This window comes from Rattus rattus, chromosome 9, assembly GCF_011064425.1.
Source record: "Rattus rattus isolate New Zealand chromosome 9, Rrattus_CSIRO_v1, whole genome shotgun sequence".
Taxonomy (NCBI): Eukaryota; Metazoa; Chordata; class Mammalia; order Rodentia; family Muridae; genus Rattus; species Rattus rattus.
This window is the reverse complement of record NC_046162.1, coordinates 13286977-13307300: the sequence shown is the minus strand read 5'-3', so window position 1 is coordinate 13307300 and position 20324 is coordinate 13286977. Positions and strand designations below refer to the sequence as shown.

General features: G+C 48.2%; 2 protein-coding genes across 2 annotated transcripts in view; one reads left to right on the top strand and one right to left on the bottom strand.

The window, feature by feature from the left end:
• Positions 1-9490, bottom strand: part of Usp7 (ubiquitin specific peptidase 7) — a 44003-nt gene extending 34513 nt beyond the window's left edge. Inside the window, exon 1 of the mRNA XM_032914424.1 lies at positions 9355-9490. Within this exon, the coding sequence (XP_032770315.1) occupies positions 9355-9439 (85 nt within the window). The 5' untranslated portion in view covers positions 9440-9490. The remainder of the gene's footprint in view (positions 1-9354) is intronic.
• A 4883-nt stretch (positions 9491-14373) lies between these two features.
• LOC116909269 (cytochrome c oxidase subunit 6B1-like) lies at positions 14374-14721 on the top strand. The gene has a single exon (XM_032912797.1). It carries the CDS (start codon positions 14374-14376, stop codon positions 14719-14721), a length of 348 nt encoding a protein of 115 aa, XP_032768688.1.
• The last annotated feature ends 5603 nt before the right edge of the window (positions 14722-20324 follow it).

Genomic DNA, 20324 nt, shown 5'->3' with positions numbered 1-20324 from the left:
TCAGATTTTGAAAGATGATAGTTCCTCTGTCCTCCAAGCTCTCATGTTTGCACACGCAAAATGGCAGTGAGCACTTTTCTCACAAAAACAGCACTCTTATACCACACAGATCAATCAGCCATTGGGTGGAAATGCAGGCGAATACTTATTCTAAGGACAAGGTTAGCTGGCTTTTCTGCGTTAGAAGTTTATAGTATCCTATTTTGATTTTTGGCCACTTAGAATGATGCAACACACAACCTGGTCCTGTACTTTTTAGTCCTTGGTGAGAATATCCACAGCAGGTGGAAAAGTGTAAGGCACAGAAGGAACAGGAATACAAAAGACAGGCAAGGCAGGAAGGATCACGAAGGACTCTGAAGAGCAAGGTGAACTCAATCACCTTCTAAGAGCTCTCTTCCAGCAGGTTCTCCAGTGGATGGAAAGGAAGCCACTATGGTGCTGACAAGAGTCCATAGTCAAAAATGAAGTTAGTACTCAGTGCTTGGACCTCTGTCTTGGCCATCAAAGGCAAGAGATCCCTTCTAAGACACTAGTTCTGCAAAAGTCTAGATGAAAACTGACTAGCTCCTCCCCATCCCCCCACCCCTGGTGAACCTCACTGAAGTATGTGCCAGTCAGGCTATGAATTCCTTTCAAAAGCTCACTGGCAAGAAGACTGTCTCAACTGACCTCCCGAAGCTAAAGTGGTCTGAATTGGGTTTTGCACTGGTTACGTAGCTCCAGGCACCTGTCTGATAAAAATAGGAAGCCCACTTCAGGGGCCACTGCCCACACAGGTTTAAAGGCAGTGGACCCTGAAAGCTAGAAATAGATCCCATTCTACAGAACAACATCTCTTTGGTCTAAAAGAGCCCTGATTAAATTAGTTACATGAAAATGAAGCCCCTAGGAAAGACACATGTAATTTGTACTCCTTAAATAAAACTGGGGCTTTCAGTTTAGCATTATCATGTAGAAATCTGTTCCCTGGAGATCTTTATTCTAATGTGTCTTCCGAACTCTGGTCTGAATACTGCAATGAGAACTGGGGAGAGCTGCTGACTATGCCCGCACTGCACTGCTTTTCTGCAAGTATTCCCTTCACAAAACGAAGTCTGCTAAACTGTGGTGTGCACCAACTGCTATGGAGGCGAGAGGGATCATAGTATGCATAAAAACAGGTACATAGAAGTGCGAGGCATTCGGTCCCCAGCTCCGAGAAAAAAAAAAAAAAAAAAAAAAAAAAGTTCGAGGCATCGCCTGCAGCAGCAAGGAGTGGCCAGGGGAAAAGGATGCCTAGTAGCACACAAGCTGTCCTTGTATAGACAGGGCATGAATACCCTGAAGGACATATCCACGGCTTTATAAGGCCACACACACACACACACACACACACACACACACACACACACACACGCACAGAGTAACATCAATACCAAAAGCACAACTGAAATATTAGACCCTCCCTGGGTAGCCCTGCAGCTCAGGACAGGAGCAAGGACAGCAGACATGCAGGGCTATCTGTGACTCAGAAGGTCTGTCTGTAACACCTTGAATCAGCAACCTAGCTTCCTTTCAAAGTCTCTCAAAGATAGGCCAGTTTAAAGGGTGAAGTTAGAGTAAAACGAATATAACAAAATTTTCCAACAAGAGGCTGGAGAGATGGCTCAGTGGTCAAGCGCACTGACCGATCTTCCAGAGATCCTGAGTTCAATTCCCAGCAACCACATGGTGGCTCACAACCATCTGTAATGGGATCTGATGCCCTCTTCTGATGTGTCGGAAGACAGTGTACCTCACATATATAAATTAAATTTTAAAAAACAGAAACTTGGGGTTGGAGATTTAGCTCAGGGGTAGAGCGCTTGCCTAGAAAGCGAAAGGCCCTGGGTTCGGTCCCCAGCGCCAAAAAAAAAAAAAAAAAAAAAAAAAAAACAGAAACTTTCCAACAAAAGGATGTATAATACAGATACTCTTGGGGGCTGAAGCAGGAGGATGAGCGACACAGAAGACCAATCTTTAGAAAAAGTTTACAGCCAGATACGGTGGTGCACTCCTTTAATCCCAGCACTTGGGAGGAAGAGGGGAACAGATCTCTAAGTTCTAGGCCAGTCTGGTCCACAAAGCAAGTTCCAGGACAGGCAAGGTTATACAGTGAGACCTTTTCTCAATCAATTTTCCGGAATATAATGTTGGGTACTTCCCAACATTCACTGTAACTTGGACATCACTGGACACATCTAAGCAAGAACTCAATCCCAGCAGATGGATTAAGCTGGAGCTGCAATAAAGCTATGCTGACACTGTGTTCTGTGTCTGCATTCCCCTTTATCTCAACACAATAGGGTTAACAACATTTGAAAAATCTCAAATTTCCATCGCCAAAAAGAGGCCTTGCATAGCTATGTGTGTGATTAGATTCTTATCGGTCTTTTTAACCCTTAAACCACAGTCCTTTTGTCACAATATAAGCTGGAAACTGGATGCTGTGGCATGTGCTTGTCCCAGGTTAGTGCTACGGGTTCAAAATCCTACCCAGTCTACATGACAAGGCCTTGTTTCAAAATTTAAAGTGTAAAGCCAAGTTTGTTTTCATCATTAGCAGCAAGAAGAGGCTTACAGTAGGGACTGCTAAGAGACTGTACCCACTTCATGAGCTGCATGAGTGCATCCCCAAGGACAGGGTCTAAGCTCATTTCCCTCTCCCTTTGCTTCTCAGAGCTTGGCACAAGGGAAGAGAACCAATTCCATAAATTTGCCCTCTGACCTCCACATGGGTGCCACAATATGCACACTCACACACTAATAATTTTGGAAAATACAAAACAGTCAGGTGAAGTGGCACACACCTTTAATCCCATTAACAAGGCAGAAGCAGATCTCTATGAGTTCAAGGCCAGCCTGGTCTTCATACAAGAGTCACACAAATAAATAGCCAAAAGGAAAACAACAGCAACAAACAACCACAAAAGGGTTTAGGAATATTCCTCACTCATTTCGTTGGCTTAATGAAACATTCTCATGTGAGTCCACGTAACCAGAAGAGGTAAGGACTTCACAGATCTACCCTATACTCTGAAGAGAGGTGCTTGTCTAAGCTGGCATACACATGCCAAGTGCTACATATTTTTATTTTAAGCAGTGGCCCACAGCCAGTTTCTAAAGGGTTGTGAGATGGCAGGTTTGCTCAGCCTACACATGGCACAGAGAAGGACCAAGTGTTCTCTTTCGTGAGGCCTCCTTAACCTTTTCTGAAGGTGCCATGAGCAGGTGGCAGAAGAGTCAGTTTACTACCCGAATACCTGTGGCTACATCTGGGGTGTAATTACTCCACAGCCATTCAGTACTCTGGAAGCAGCATGCCAGTTTATCAAGAACAGACCCTCCCAGGTAGCATATTCTGGGGCTGATGCCTAATAGAAGGTTCGGCTTTTCCAGCACAGAATGTCAAGGAGCATTAGCCACTGGTATGGGATCAGAACCAAGGATCCAGGTGTTTACTAGACAGCAGCAAGCCTAAGAACCACACAGAACTCTCCTCCATAATATTTCATCATCAGTCACCCAAAAATTAAGGTCCACCCATCAGCTTGAAACTAGAACACCACACAGGATGGCTCCCCGATTTCAAACATCAATAGATTTGAAGCAACTGTCAGTCAGATAGCATGAGCTGTTTGACAGGACATCTGGGTATCTATTTACCAATAACTGTGTCACAGCAGTGATCTCCACCCCTCACCTCAGGGGTTGAGCAAGAATTAAGAATTCAATTAAGGGGTTGGGGATTTAGCTCAGTGGTAGAGCGCTTGCCTAGGAAGCGCAAGGCCCTGGGTTCGGTCCCCAGCTCCGAAAAAAAGAACCAAAAAAAAAAAAAAAAAAATTCAATTAAAAAAAAAACAAGGAAGGGTGGATCTGCTGGGTGCATAGTCCCAGCTCTTACAACAGACCCTTCCTTCTAGTGCAAGCACTCTGGTTCCCAGGACAGGGCTTCTCCTGGGCATCCCTCTTCCCTTTCTGTTTGGGTCACTGCTAGTCTAGCCTGAGCACCCACCACCTTGTTCCAGCCCAGGGCAGTATACTGTCCTAAGAAACTCTGTACATGACTTTCCAATAAGAAGCTTCAATTCTCAACGTCTGCCACACACTTCTGCTGGCCATGCTAAGTCTAGCCTGTGCATGATGCTTGAAAACCAACCTTCTTCCAAGTTTCTAAAGTCTGAATCAGTTCAGAGCAAGTATAAGTAGGTGAAATGGAACACTTGCCACTGTGAAGAAATGCTGTTACATACACCTGTTCTCCAGAGTTCTCCTACTTGGAGAATAAGCAGAAGTATTTATTGTTCCTCTGCAAACCACTAGGGACAGTAATAGAAGCAAACTTAGGAGACATGGAGCCTTCAGCACACCTTACAGATGGTCTAGAAAAGCCCTGGTAGGCTCTGAGAGGGCAGGAAAGGCTTGTTCCCCTATATAACTTCCAATAAAAGGCAATGAAACAGTCAGAAGCTACCACAACATAACTGCTTATGGCTTTTGCACCCTCTTTCATATCAAGTGTCCTGCCAGCCACCAGCTTTCTGCACAGACCTAAGTACCTTAAAAACTGTAGTTCTTGCTTATCTCTGGAAATCCAAAGGAACTTGAGATGCTTATTTTCCAAGCAAACAATCCAGGGGCATACACATGGTTGGAAAATGGCAGGCAGAGCACAAGATCCCAGTGGTCCCTTTCCAAGGGCTATGACTGAGATGACTGCAAAGCTCTTTAGGAGCAATGACATCCAAATGGCTCGTGGTCTTGTTTGGTTTTATGGGAGACAAGTAGAAATTTCAAAACAAAGCCCATAACTACCCAGGAACTTGTGATTCTCCTGCCTCTGCCTCCCAAATGCTAGACAGGACCACAAGTGCCACCTGCCCAGCTATGATTGGTGTTATGAACCACTTTCCTTCCTTTTCACGGGGCAGATTTAACGGTCCCAGAGGTAGCCAGTTTGGCCGTAACAGACCATGATGAGAGCTATTGCCAAAGTCCCAAGGGTCCCATTTAAGATAGTGTCTGGAAAACCTGGTAATGGAATGTGGGAACCCAGCAAAGAACTTAAGGCTTCCTCCTGAGTCTAGAGGCCTGGTGCTCTGCCTTCCCTGCTGCCACCACTCAATCACTAGGAGTTAACACTACAAACATGAAGCAGCTGTGTGCTGAGGCACCCTGCTTATCCCAGCACGAAGGAGGCAGCCACAAAACTTGCAGGAGTTTCAAAAGCCCAGACTGTGCTACAATTAGAGCCTGCCTCAAGGCAGTGGCAATGAGTAAACCAGCATCTAGTGACTGGACTTGCAGACCTCCAAAACAAGGGTCCCCAGTCCTGCCATTCACTTAGTTTTCTATTACATACCCTACTACAGGACATCAATACCAACAGTTAACTAGTCATTAACCTAGAGTCCCAGCACTTGGGAGGTAAAGGCCGGAAGAGCAAAAGCTTACTCAAGACTTGTCTCAGCTGCATGAAACTCGGCATAGGAAAATCTGGGGGTGTAACTCAGTCAGACTGTCCGGCTTGCAGGAAAACCTGGAGTTGGTTCCCAACACTACATAAAGAATAAGACTGGTTCATTCAGGGGTTCAGGAGTAACAACGCCTAAACTGATACTGTTACTCCCTACCCCCACTCTGCCAAGATATAATTACAAACAGGCATTTCTGCATACATTGCCTGTGGTGTTTCCTCACCTCAACTCCAAGTCTGCCCACATAGCTTCAATACTGCACATCTGTGGCTCTATCTTGTGCCTGTCCTTGACATGCCTGGTGACACTGGTTTCAGCACAACCGTGGCAGATTTGCATGACCTCTTTTTCCTAGGACATAGAAACTGAGGCACCAACAGCTTAAGCAACAGGCAGCTGTCACACGGTAACGAAATGCAGATTTTCAATAAAACCCTAGCCAATTCTGCTGCAGGAGTACCCAACTGTGAACTAACCTGCTGACCTGTCTGCCCGAAAAACTAATTCTGCAGGAAAAACATAAAAAGTAAAGGTAGGGTGCACTTTCTCCCCTATCTGTGTTCTTATCCCTGGACTGTGAGGTAGAAAGTAACCGGCAGGCAGGCAGTCTGCACAGCAAACCTGACTGGCTGGCAACTGCGAGACACGCTTCTGGGCCTGGACTAATTTCTCCTCTACTGATTCTCTGAGGTGATGCTCACTCTGATCTCCATCAAGAATTCTTCCACTGGGGCTGGAGAAATGGCTCAGAGGAATAAGAACACTGGCTGCTCTTCTGGAGGAGCTGGGTTCAATTCCCACCATCCACATGGTGGCTCACAGCTGTCTCTAACTCTAGTTCCAAAGGATCTGGCATGGAAACACACATGCAGGCAAAACACCAATGCACAGGAATGTGACTAACCTCACAGGATCAGTCCACTGGGTACCATCTACACGGAGTCTGTCTTATGTGCAAAATTACATGACCAGGCTATGGTGGTGGGCATGTGCAAAAACTCACCTTCCTTTCATAAACATGCAAAGAAAAAGATGTCTTGAATTTCCCATTTACCAACACAAACATAAAATGAGCCCACCACTACCAAAGCCCTCAGATTGGGGGGCAACTCTACTGAAGCTGCAGTGGTCACAAGATTTGCTCCTGACAGCAAGAGTCTGTGCACTTACTTGGCTCTCAGACACCACACTCTGAAAGAAACAGTGCTCAAGGGCCGCCCCAGGAACAGCACATTTTCCTGTGAGGGCTATTACTGTGGGGCACAAGCAAAGCCTCAGAAAAGCTTGTGTGCCCTCAACAGAACATACAGACCAGATGTCACCAGTCTTATGTGTAAGCCACCTCTTCAGATAATGGGCCAGTGAAACTAGACAATAAACAAACTGTTAAATTCACCCCCCAGTCAGATCTACTAGGTAGAGACCTGCCTCACCTCCCAAACAAGAAGACAAGTTGCCTTTCAGGCCTTGCAAACTACAGGCCTCTGGTTACCACACCAGTAAACCAGCCCTCATTTTCTCTCTCCCAATACTTCTTCCTTCCTAACTTTCCTTACCACTCATAACAATATCTTAAAAATAACCAATTCTCTAGTGGATGTACAAGCGCTGTGCAGTTAATCAGAAACAAATATAACTCCAACAGAGTGAGGCAGGACAGCAGACCAGCCCTGACCTATCGAGAGGAAACTACAACCAACAGAACCAGTCCCCCAGCCTCCCTCTCTACCGAAACCACCCTGCCCCAGAGGGCAGGCAGACAGGACACACCTCACAAAGCCTTCCTTCCCAAGCTATTCAGAACTCTGACCCCCTCCAGCTGCTGGCTTTACCAAATCCAGGCAAAGGATGGTGCAAACCATTAGCTCGCATACAGATCCCATCCAAAGCCTGGCTTGTGAGGCCTACTTACCAAAACTGGTAACTCTCAATTCAGCTATTCTGGATTTTGGAAGAAGTAATCTATTCTCCCTGACCCCAATCGACAACAGCACAGTACCCTATTTGAGGAGTGCAAGACTGAAATAAAACTGCCTAACTCCACACACCCCTACCTGTGGCCACCCAAAGCACTATTAGCTCAGATGCCCACAGCCCTGAAAGACTGCATTTTCTAGAGAATTAAAGCCATAACCTGCACTAAACACTAAAACTATATTAACTCACACAGGAACTCTGATAAGGAACGAAAGCCTCATGAGAAAATTCCGGGAAGCACACATGAAGCCCAGGCAGGACATTATGGAGTAAAAACTTGTGAAAGTCCTCCACCACCAGCTTACATTTATTTGGACATGGACATTTTTCCAGATCCAGTCTGTATCAGAAATACACAGTCCAGCAATGTCCAATTTTACTCTCACCAGGTCACAAAGCCCTTGAGGAGCAGGGGATGACTTGGAAGGGAAACAGGGATGCTCATGTTCCCAGTCTGTATTCCACCTGAGGCCATTAGAAAAGGAAGCAAATGCAAATACAACTGTCCACTTGAGATGGGCAGGGAGCATAGCATAAAAGGAATACCCTGACCTCCCCGCAATGAGTTCCATCAGCCATTTGGTTTAATCGCACATGCCAGACACTATGAAATTACTGACTTGCTGAGGCCAAGAGAAACAGCCTGGTCCTTGGCATGAACTCTGCTTCCCCCTCCCCATTGCTGCCATTGATAAGACCCACTGGATAGGGCCTTTTTCATCCGCTGCATGGTCAAGCAATTGTTTGATATCCACTGATCAGCATCAAGTTATTCACAGGGGGGGGGGTCATGAGTCAGTACTCCTATCACACTGCACAGAACAAACAGAGTTTACCAACTTCTTAAGGACTCCATTCATTTATGAAAGCTACTATCCCTTGCCGAAGGTAAAGTGAGACAAGACACTTTATGGTCCATTCTTGCCTCTCACTGGGATTCCTGCCTACCTGACCCCTTTAAGGCAGGTAAGGGAGCATACTGTTTTCATTTGCTTTAAGTACCAAGTCCAAAAAAAAAAAAAAAAAAAAAAAAAAAAAAGTACTAGCCAATGACTACAGCGTGGGATCCCGAAGCCAGAGTCCCTTCCCTCGACTGCACTTTCACACCAAACCCTGAAAGACAAGCTCCTCTTATCTACAAACAGTATAAAATTAAGTATTCCTGCAGCTCGGGTAGAAAACGTAGCTACCTCTAGAAGCTAGTCTGATTCTGCTGTAGGCAGCCGTGTGTTGCGGAACTTCCAGTTTCAAGCACACACTTTAGCCGGATGTGGACGGCACCACCTACAGCTAGGTACCCAAACTCCTCCACAAACCCAGGTAACTTATAAACTAGGCGGACCTGAGTGCTCCCTCCCAGTCGGTCCAAAGGCTGAGGGCTGTTGCGCGCCTTGCAGGTGTCTCCGCAATTAAGCGCGACGCCGGGCAGCGCACTTACAAGTTATTGGGGGGAGGATCTCCGGGGGCGCGCTCAGAAGCAGGTGCAGATGAACCTGGCGCACCCGCCGCCACCCCCAACCCCGAGCTCAGCAGCCGGGGAGCAGGCCCAACCAGCCTGTCCAAAGCCACATATCCCGGAAAGAGGACGGTCCCCGGGGCCCGCCTCCCAACCTGGGTGCCCGGAGCCAACACACCTCGGTCCTAATTTACGACTCCGGCGCTTTGTGCCCAGCAGCCCGTGCGCTGCACAATGCGCGAACTCGGGGTCCAGGGCCACCCCCCGCCGGGCCGCATGACTGTGCAGCCCCGGCCCGGCAGAAGCGCCGGCTCGACCCGGGCCGAGCGGGAGCCCGGCCTGGTTAAAGATGGCGAGCCCGTCGCGTGGCTCCCGCGGCCGCCCGGACCACAATGAAAGCGCCGGCCCCTCTGCGGGCCTCACCTTCCATCTCCATGTCCTCGGGCTCGCTCAGCTGCTGCTCGCCCGCTTTCTGCTGCTGCTGCTGCTGCTGCTGTTGGTGGTTCATGTCGGCCGCGGCCTGGGCCTCGCCTGCGGCCGGAGGCCCGGGCTGCGGGCCCGGCGGGCGGGCGGCTGCTAGCGGCGGCGGCGGCGGCGGCGGCTGCGGCGGCGGCGCCGGCGGCGGCGGCGCCGGCGGCTGCGGCGGCGGCTCCGGCGGCGGCGGCGGGGCGGCGGCGGCGGCGGCGGCGGCGCAAGGCCCGCCTCCCGCCGCCGGGGCCAGGGCTGCAGGGCCGCGGGCCGGCCGGGGCGGAGGGCGGCCGGGCGGGGCCGCGGAGTCAGCCCCGCCTCGGGCCGGGCGCGGAAGGCTGAGGCCCGGCGGGCCGCGGCGAGCCTGCGGACACGGGTGCTGGCTGCGGCTGCGGTGGCTGAGGCTGCGCGGGCGGGTGACGGGCCGGCCGCGCTCCGGGCGCTGAGGCCTCCGCCTCCTCGGCGTCGTCGTCGGGGCTCCGGCAGCGGACGCGGCGCCCAGCGGCTCGGCTCGGCTCAGCTCGCTCTCAAAATGGCGGCGGCGTGAAATGTCACATCCGCATGGGGGGCGAGAGCGGGGCGAGCGAGACGAGGGCGGGCGGCGGGCGGAGCGGGAGGCGGAGCGGAAGGCGGAGCAGGGAGCGGCCCGCCCGCAGCCGCCGAGGAGCACCCGCCCCGCGCGCCCGCCTCCCGCCGCCCGCCCTGCTGGAGCCGGACGCCCGGGGCTCCGGTAGAGGTGCGGTGCTCGCGGGAACTGGGCCCGACGAGGAGCCCAAGGAGCTGCGCCGTTTTACGGCCCGTAACCGGCCCCGGGTTTCTCACCCGGGCAAATACGTGGGAAACTTAACTCTTTTGCACCCCAAATCCAATAAGGCGAAGTGTAGGTTCTCACCAACCCCAACATTCATTTATTTCCTCTCTAGGAGCCCAAGTTAGCCACGATCGTCCACTCGGAGTCTCGCGTACTCCAGGCTGGCCTGGAACTTGTTATGGTGCCTGATGAACACCTGATCCTCCTGCCTCTACCCAATCTTTTGAAGTCAAATATTTAGAAAACGAACTTCTCAATACTAGAAATTTGAAGAAGAGAAAATTTGATTTATTCAAGGCTGAAGCACTAGCTGACTTTTGGTGTTCGGGATAGTAGTTTACTAAACATACTTTTAAAAACAACTTTTATAACGGGGGCGGGGCAGAATGCCAGGTATGGTAGTATATGCCTTTAATCCCAGAATTTGGAGGCAGAGGCAGTTGTATCTCTACTAGGGAGTTGGAGGAGGCATGCCAGGACTCCAAGCCAGCCAGGACTCAAACAAATCAACTAAACAAAACATCTTGGCCTGAATGCTTCCCATCAAGAAACTTCTTTCTACCAGACCACATAGGCAACACTTGACTCACCAGACACCAGCCCCTTGCCCCTTCCCAAGGTCCCTCAGACTTGGGTGCAGGGTTGGGGTAGTCGAACTGCAAGTTCTAGCAAATACCACCGAACAACTTGCTTTCACAAAAAATTAATTAGCAAAAATAAAAGAGCCTTTTTAGCACTTTATGACTTGCAAGGAAAATAACCTGCTAGTCGAGGAAAAAGTTTAACAATTAAACTTTTTTAAATTAAAGATAACAATTTGCTATCTTGCCCAAGGACACCAGCCAACCCAACTTCCTTTGCTGAGTTCAAAACCTAAACAGAGGCCAGCAAAATGGCAGAGTGGGCAAACGTACTCATCACCAAGTCCTATGACCTGAATTCCATCCCCAGGACTCAACTGCATGTTGGCCTCTGGTTTCCACTGTGTGTGCCTGCAAAAGCACACACGCTCAAAAAGATGTCATGTAATTTTTTTTTTAATTAAAGGGGGGAAAAGCCAAAGTATAAAAAGGAGATATGGTTCTGGTTGAATATCTTTTATCTAATGTGCCTGGAATCAGAAGTTTCTCATTTCAGTTTGGATAATTTTTGGCTGTACATAAGGAGATATCTTTGAGAATAGAACCCAAATCAAGATAAAATTCATATGTTTATATATCTGATGCACCTTATACACAGCTTGAAGATAAACTTATACAGTATTTTGTATTTTGACTGCAACTCCATATAAGATCAGGTATAAAATTTTCCACTCTACTTGGGGCCAGTAAGAAGGCTCAGCAGGTAAAAGCTGTTGACGCCACACCTGACCAGTCAGATCCTTGGGCCCCACATAGTAGAAGAAAACTGACTCAAGAAAATAGGCCTCTGACCTCCACAAACGTGCCATGGCACAGGTGGTGGAGCACAAATCCATGAGCACACACACAATCCAGTTCCACTTCTAGCATTCTGTTGTTATTCAAAAGTTTCAGACTTCAGAACATTTAGATGTAGGAGTCTCTGACTAGGGCTATTTAACCTGAATATACTCATGGGGAAATACTACGTAACAGTGAAAAAGAATGAGATACCAAGTCATGTTGCCTACACTAGGAATGAGTCATGCTCTAAGAAGACAGATCAAAGGCTACAAATACTTCCATCTCCATTGAGGTCCTTAGAAGGCAAAGAAATTTCAACAGAAAGAGAAATCGAATGATCCTTGGCTGGTAGAGACTGGCATTGGGGATTGAACGCTGTCTGTCTGTGAAGTTTTAAGGAAAGACAGACACAGCAAACGGACAGCATGAGATAGCTCTGGAATGTAATAAAGACACTCTAACACAACACCATGGCTCACAGACAAGTCTGTGCCTACAGCAGAAGCGACTTCACTGTGCACTTTAAATATGTTTTCATTATGTGTTCGCCCACACGGGAAGGCCAGGAGAGGGCATCAGAGCCTGTGGAGCTGGAGTCACAGGCAATTGTGAGCTGGCCAATGTGGGTGTTGGGAACTGAACTCATATCCTGTGTAAGAGTAGCAACTGCCCATAACCACCAAGCCATTCCTCAGCCCTAACTGTGCATTCTAGCCTTTTCCTTAATTGCTCCAAGACTATGATTTAACACTTTAAGAGCCTTTGGCTTGTTAACCTCTAGAAGTCATTGCTTTCTTTCTCTTGTGTATAGTGTCACAGGGTGTCCGTGTGTGTGTGTGTGTGTGTGTGTGGTGTGTGTGTGTGGTGTGTGTGTGTGGTGTGTGTGTGTGTGTGTGTGTGTGTGTGTGTGTGTGTGTGTGTGTGTGTGTGTGTGTGTGTGTGTGTGTGTGTGTGTGTGTGTGGTGTGTGTGTGTGTGTGTGTGTGTGTGTGTGTGTGTGTGTGTGTGTGTGTGTGTGTGTGGTGTGTGTGTGTGGTGTGTGTGTGTGTGTGTGTGTGTGTGTGTGTGTGTGTGTGTGTGTGTGTGTGTGTGTGTGTGTGTGTGTGTGTGTGTGTGTGTGGTGTGTGTGTGTGTGTGTGTGTGTGTGTGTGTGTGTGTGTGTGTGTGTGTGTGTGTGTGTGTGTGTGTGTGTGTGTGTGTGTGTGTGTGTGTGTGTGTGTGTGTGTGTGTGTGTGTGTGTGTGTGTGTGTGTGTGTGTGTGTGGTGTGTGTGTGTGTGTGTGTGTGTGTGTGTGTGTGTGTGTGTGTGTGTGGTGTGTGTGTGTGTGTGTGTGTGTGTGTGTGTGTGTGTGTGTGTGTGTGTGTGTGTGTGTGGTGTGTGTGTGTGTGTGTGTGTGTGTGTGTGTGTGTGTGGTGTGTGTGTGTGTGTGTGTGTGTGTGTGTGTGTGTGTGTGTGTGTGTGTGTGTGTGTGTGTGTGTGTGTGTGTGTGTGTGTGTGTGTGTGTGTGTGTGTGTGTGTGTGTGTGTGTGTGGGGTGTGTGTGTGTGTGTGTGTGTGGTGTGTGTGTGTGTGTGTGTGTGTGTGTGTGTGTGTGTGTGTGTGTGTGTGTGGTGTGTGTGTGTGTGTGTGTGTGTGTGTGTGTGTGTGTGTGTGTGTGTGTGTGTGTGTGTGTGTGTGTGTGTGTGTGTGTGTGTGTGTGTGTGTGTGTGTGTGTGTGTGTGTGTGTGTGTGTGTGTGTGTGTGTGTGGTGTGTGTGTGTGTGTGTGTGTGTGTGTGTGTGGGGTGTGTGTGTGTGTGTGTGTGTGTGTGTGTGTGTGTGTGTGTGTGGCTCACCAGTGAAGCTGTTCTGGAGAGCAAGCCTGACTCACCAGCTTGCTCTGGGGCTCCCCTTCCTTCTGCTGGGGTTACAGGCCAACTGTGCATTATAAATGGGCAAATTATATGGCACATAAATTATTACATCAACAAGCCTACTGTGCTTCCTTGTATAAACATCCCAGGACCTGTGAAAATGGCTCACCATTTTCTTAACCCAGAAAACCCTACACGATTATGCAAATGCAGAGCAAAAATCCCCCTGTTCACTTAAGAACACTCAGGAAACTGCCCAGGCTATGAAGGGTATTGCATATCTGAAATGCCACCAGTATCTGAGTGATGATATAAAGAAGCCATGAGTGCCACCCTTCTGGTGCTACAATGGTGGGGTTGGTAGGAGCACCAGGTACACAGTGTGGCTGGACTCAGGGTTGGTGACCCAGAAAGCGCTGAACATTTTCTGCCCATGCCTAAAAATGCAGGTGGTAATGCTGAACTTCGGAGTTTGGATGCAGATGCTCCAGTCACTGAACAGATCCATGTGAAGGATGGGGCTGCCAGACTCATGGCCAGGCTGGCTCATGCTTGAGCCCCCAGCCACAATGACATGATCCTCAATAAAGAGGAGTAGATTGTTCCAAAGCCAGAATAAAATAAATGCAAATAAAAGTAAAAACAAACAAAAGCCTACTGAGGTACCCGATTGGCATCTAGTTAGAAGTAACAATTTAGTTCATTAAAAACCTGAGGTCTTGGGGTTGGGGATTTAGCTCAGCGGTAGAGCGCTTGCCTAGCAAGCGCAAGGCCCTGGGTTCGGTCCCCAGCTCGAAAAAAAAAAGAAAAAAAAAAAAAAAAAAACCTGAGGTCTTTGCTAAGGGTCACATTGAAGTAACACTGCTCCGGGACAGTCTTTAGGAGTCAGGATGGCTGAAGATATCAAGACTAAAGTCAAGAACTACAAAACCGCCCCCTTTGAGAGCCGCTTCCCAAACCAGAACCAGGCTAGGAACTGCTGGCAGAACTACCTGGACTTCCACCGCTGTGAGAAGGCAATGACTGCAAAGCGGGGTGATGTCTCCATGTGTGAGTGGTACCAGCGTGTGTACAAGTCCCTCTGCTCCATATCATGGGTCTCAGCCTGGGATGACTGCAGAGCAGAAGGCACATGGGAACATCTGACCCGGCTCCGCCCACCTCTCCTCTGCTCTTTGACCTCCATGGATAGAAAAGGGGGACCTCAGTATATGATGGTCCCTACCCTGGGACCCTGAATCACTGGAAAAGTTCAAAAATAAAAAGTTTTTAAAAAAATCTGAGTAAAGGGGCTGGAGAGATGGCTCAGCGGTCAAGAGCACTGACTGCTCTTCCAGAGGTCCTGAGTTCAAATCCCAGCAACCACATGGTGGTTCACGACCATCTGTAATAGGATCTGGTTACATCTGATGTGTCTGAAGACAGCTACAGTATACTTATATAATAAATAAATACATCTTAACCAAAAAAAAAAAATCTGAGTAAAAATGGCCGAGCAAGATGGCTCATATATAAAGGCACCTGCTGCTGGCCTCTCTCCCATCCCTACAACCCACATGATAAAGGGAGAGAGAGAACCAACTCCTATAGGTTAGCCTCTGACCTCCACTGGCTTACCAGGTCACCTGGACACCCCCCACCACACGCATGCACAGACACAAAAATAAATAAGAGAATCTTAAGTTGAAGATATATGGGAGATGTATGTATATGTGGACATCGTGAAAGCTGTGGGTCTGGAAGCCATATATGGTCCATAGACACAAGCCCAAGGCTAGTGAAGAGTCACATAGAACCTCTCTTGCCCCTCACCCGCCCACCTGCTCACTTCCTACATTTCTTCTTATTTTATGTATATGAGTACACTGTCACTGTCTTCAGACACTGCAGAAAAGGGCATCAGACCTCATTGCAGATGATTGTGAGACTCCATGTGGTTGCTGGGAATTGAACTCAGGACCTCTGGAAGAGCAGCCAGTGCCTATAACCACTGAGCCACCTCTCCAGCCCCCTGCATTACTTTTGGACTAGTTACACTGTTTGCTATAATGTATTACTCCTTTGCACTATGTGGTATTATTATACAATAGAACTGGGAAGGGGAGGGGTTGGGGATTTAGCTCAGTGGTAGAGCGCTTGCCTAGGAAGCTCAAGCCCTGAGTTCGGTCCCCAGCTCGAAAAAAAAATAAAAAAAAAAAAAAAAAAAAAAAAAAAGAACTGGGAAGGGAATCTAAATTCCAACACTAGTCCTGTGATTAATTACTTGCTTAGCTTGGGCCAGGCTCTGGGTTCAATCCCTAGCAGTGCAAATAGAAATTACATATGAAGGCCTTGGGGGATATCATTAAAGTTAGTAAGCTGACTTTAAGAAAGGAAAATAGCGGGCTGGAGAGATGGTTCAGTGGTTAAGAGCACTGACTGCTCTTCCAGAGGTCCTGAGTTCAAATCCCAGCAACCACACGGTGGCTCACAACCATCTGTAATGGGATCTGATGCCCTCTTCTGGTGTGTCTGAAGACAGCTACAATGTACATATACATAATAAATGTTTTTAAAAAAAAAAGAAAGAAAGAAAGGAAAATAGCCATCGACAATCTTAACTATCTGTAGCCCTGTGAGCACCAGACTCCTGCACTGGTAGGTCACACCTCCTGGTGCAGCAGTGGGAGGTGGGTTATGGAATAACCAACTAGTCTGATTGGACTGAAAGCTGCACAAGCAGAACTCATGGCTGGTGTGGTTAGCTGGGCCCCAAACTTACATGCAAGTGATAGATCCTAGGGGAGAACCAGATAGTATTAGTCTGCTAAAGGGACGCAGTAAGACTACCCCCCCAGCCGAATGCTTCTCTTCATACCCATGGATCAGTACATGCTCATCCCAGCAGTAGATGACAGGAAGTGCAGAAATCTGAGAGATTCTCCTGAGCCACCATGCGAGAAGAGGACACTTCCCAGAGCTCAGCTCTAAACAGTCTGCAGCACAGCCCTTCCCTAAGGTCTACAGACATTGCTGAAGAGGAGACAGAGCGACAGTAAGAGCCGGGGTGTAGACATCCACAGTGAAACCGTGCTTGTGATGGGACAGGGCTGTTCCACACATGACCTTACAGCCTCAGCCACCAAAAGCTCAGCACGGGCTGGAAGGGGCTCATGAAGTCCTAGCTGAGTAGCAGTTGACAACTGATGGCTGCCTGGGGAGGGGACTCTGTTCTCCTCCAGGGTGTGAGCCCTACAAGGCTGTCTATGCTCCAAGATGGTCACATGCTTCAAGCACATAAAGGCATATAGGCAGCAGTAAATGGACTCCATACGTTATAAATAAATAAATAAATAAATAAATAAATAAATAAATAAATAAATAAAGCAAGCAAGCAAGCAAGCACACACACACGCACGCACATGAGATTGAAGAAGAAAAAGTCATGGATGCTGGGTCTTCGGTTTCAAACCTGAGGCTAAGGTGCCTCTTCAATATATCAAAGCAGACCTGGTTCTCCCAGCGATCTCTCAGCCCCTACCCTCCTGGCTGGCATACTCCACTCTTTACCCTGAACTCTGCAGCCCAGGGGTTAGGCTGCTCTTTTATATAATCCAACCATTTGGTTACCAGCTTTTTTTGTTGTTGTTGTTCTGTTAGGCCTCCTTGTCCCTGTTCTCCCTCCTCCCTTTCCCTCCTTCTCCCCACACAGCACAGCCCAGTCTGGTCACATACAGTCTGGACTCTCCCAGATGTCTGTCTCTGGCTAGAGCCTCCTACTTATCTGCAATAAACCTTCTCCAACACGATACACAAGGGCGCCCAACCCCTGCTTTTAATCCCACCATTCCAGAGACAGGTAGATTGCCCTGAGTTCAAGGGCAGCCTGTTCTGCAGGGAGACCATTGCCAAAACTAGCCACGAAAGTAAAGGTTAATCCAGTTAGGTCTCTCATAATTATATTGGCCTTTAAGCGGATCCCTAGGAGTGGGTGTGTAACTGAGTTGAACTGCCCAGTGTATCTCTACAGTGAATCCCCACCCCCGGGGAAATAAATCCTGCAAAAAAGCCTAGTGAAGTAGCCTTCCACATGAGCATCTGGACCTGGCTTTGGCTTTAAGCAACCTTTAAAGAGAGAAACCGTTGGAGTCCACATAAGTTTCTGATCTACAGAACTAGAACATAGCAAGTCCTTGGTCCTTATAGAGTCCCTATATTTATAGCAATTTAGCATGCACTAGAACTGCTGGGTTACAGAGATGGCTCAGAGTGTAATAGCATCTTCCACCTCATCTCATGAACCCTGTGACTTATGCACATGGTGTAAGGAGAGATCAGACTCGCCCAATTGTACTCTGGCCTCTGTATTTCCATCCTGTAGCACACATGTGCACATACACATACCCTCTACACAAAACTGAAAGAAAAGTTAATTTTATTAAATCTTGTGAGACTTATTGTTAGCACACACCTTTAATCCCTGCATTCAGAAGGCAGAGGCAAGCAGGTTTCTGTGAGTTCAAGGCCAGCCTCATCTACATACTGAGCTTCAGGACAGCCAGGACTACACAGAGAGAACCTGACTCATACAAAAAAAAAAAAAAAACAAAACAAAACAAGGTGTTGGGGATTTAGCTCAGTGGTAGAGCGCTTGCCTAGGAAGCGCAAGGCCCTGGGTTCGGTCACCAGCTCCCAAAAAAAAGAACAAAACAAAAACAACAACAACAAAAAAAAAAAAACAGTGAAACAAAACAAGAAAAAAAGGTCCTCTTCAGAGGACCCACGTTTGATTCCCAGCACCCCCATGGTAGCTCACAACTGTAACTCTGAAACCCTACCTGTCCATCCTGGAGACTACACATGCACACAGTGAACAGACAGGCATGTAAGAGAGTATTCCCCTGTGTAAGATAACACAGATAATAAATTTCTTTAAGTCTCATTCCTGCCCTATGTGCAGAACAGAGTACCTCGAGGAAAGAAACTGGCTTGCTCACCACTGTCCTTAGCCCCAGAACATAGTAGGGACTTCTCAATGGAGACTTAGTTCCTCACAGCTAATGTTCACTGGCGCCAGGCTGGAAGTTAGAGGCTTCCAGCAATACAGTGGAGAGAGCACCGGTGCCACAGCCTCGGGAGGCCATTCATACCAGAGTGCCTCCTTCTTCCTGTCACCTCCTGTCACCTCCCTTCATACCCTTCAGATGTTGGGTGCAGATGTAGTTTATTTCCCGGCCACCCCAGCGTCTAGTGACAGCAGTACCAGAAGCAGGGGATATAGCTGCTCTGTCAGTAAAGAGCTCGTCTCACATGGGCGGGGAATATACTTATGTTGCTAGGGTGCTTGTGTAACACGCACTGAATCCTCGGTTCAGTTCCCACATTGTATAAACCCTGTGTGATAACCTTGAGTGTGGTCTGGTGGCAAAGTCCAGCCTGAGCTACATAGTGAGACCCTGTGTTTAAACAAACAAACAAACAAGAAATTCAGGAAAAAACTATGAAGAGGAAAAAGAAGATACCAAGGCCTAAAAATCCAAGCTGGGATTCAATTACTCTGGAGAACAGTTCTGGCCTGTTTTCACCTGGCCCAGCCGGTCCTCTGAGTGTATTATGTAAAGTTTATTTGTAAGGCCTTTGCACACTAAGGGGTATGTGGACGAACCTTTACCACAGCTCGAGTAAAGCCCTGGAAAGAAGGAGGGCTAAGGTGCCATCCTTGGCCACTGCTAAATTTTTTTTTTTAAATTTATAACCTTTACTCTGGGTTCAACAACTGAGGCCTAAAGAGGTGGAGCACCCAGTTGGGAACCACTGGGAGTTGGGAACCACTGGGAGAGGCCCATTTGTCATTAGGGCCACTAAGTGCAGGGAGGGGCTGCCCTATCACTGAGCTGTGGGCAAAACACATTGCAGCTTCTGGGCAGGTACCGTGACTCAGCGTAAACATTGGGTTGGGTTTTCTCCTACAGAACCAAAATATTTACCCACTTGGAAGCCATGTTGATGCCTGGCAGATAAGGTGTCAGAGTGAATATAGAACCCGCAGGCCTTGTTTCTTTTTCCCACTCCAAATAATCTCTCCAGCATCCACAGAGGAAGCAAGACCTAAACAGCCCAAGATATAGAACCTGGGTTCAAGAGCTTGGTGCAACGGCCAAGGCCAAGCCTTTTGATGAAGTTGATTTGGGAATTTTGTTTTGCTTTGGGTTTTTTTGGGTTTTTGAGACAGGGTTTCTCTCTTTGTATCCCTAACTGTCCTAGAACTCAAGAAATCCATCTGCCTCTGCCCCCTGCTGGGATTAGAGGTGTGCACCACCATGCAAGGTGAATTTGGAAGGTTTTATTATTTGACTTGGGAGTGGTTCTTGCCAAGCCTGGCTAACCTACAAATCACTATGTAGCCCAAACAGGCCAGCCTGGTGGGATGAGAGTGAGATGTAAAGGCATAAGAGACCACCACGTGAGACCCAAACTCAAGGTCAGCTCAGGAAAGCAGGGAGCACAGTCTGTAACTAAAAGGATAAAGGTTGACTCACTCTCACGCTCAGGTGTCGGGATGCTAACTGCTAGAACAAGAACATGGAGAATGAATCACACGGCGGCCTTGTTCCTCAGCCCAAGAGAGGCTCGCTAGCATCCCACTCAAGTCTGTGTGTGCAGACCTGAAGCCACATGTGTCCTGGGAACTAAAATGACAACCCTGCCAGGCAGGCTCGGTGCCAACTCAGGCTACAGGTAAATGAATTAGGGACCATTCTAGACTCTGGGAGACCCAGTGTCAAAACAAAGACAGCGGACGGGGCAAGTCCTTAGTCTTATTGTGTCCTGGAGATGTTGAGGCAAGAGGACCCTGTCTCAC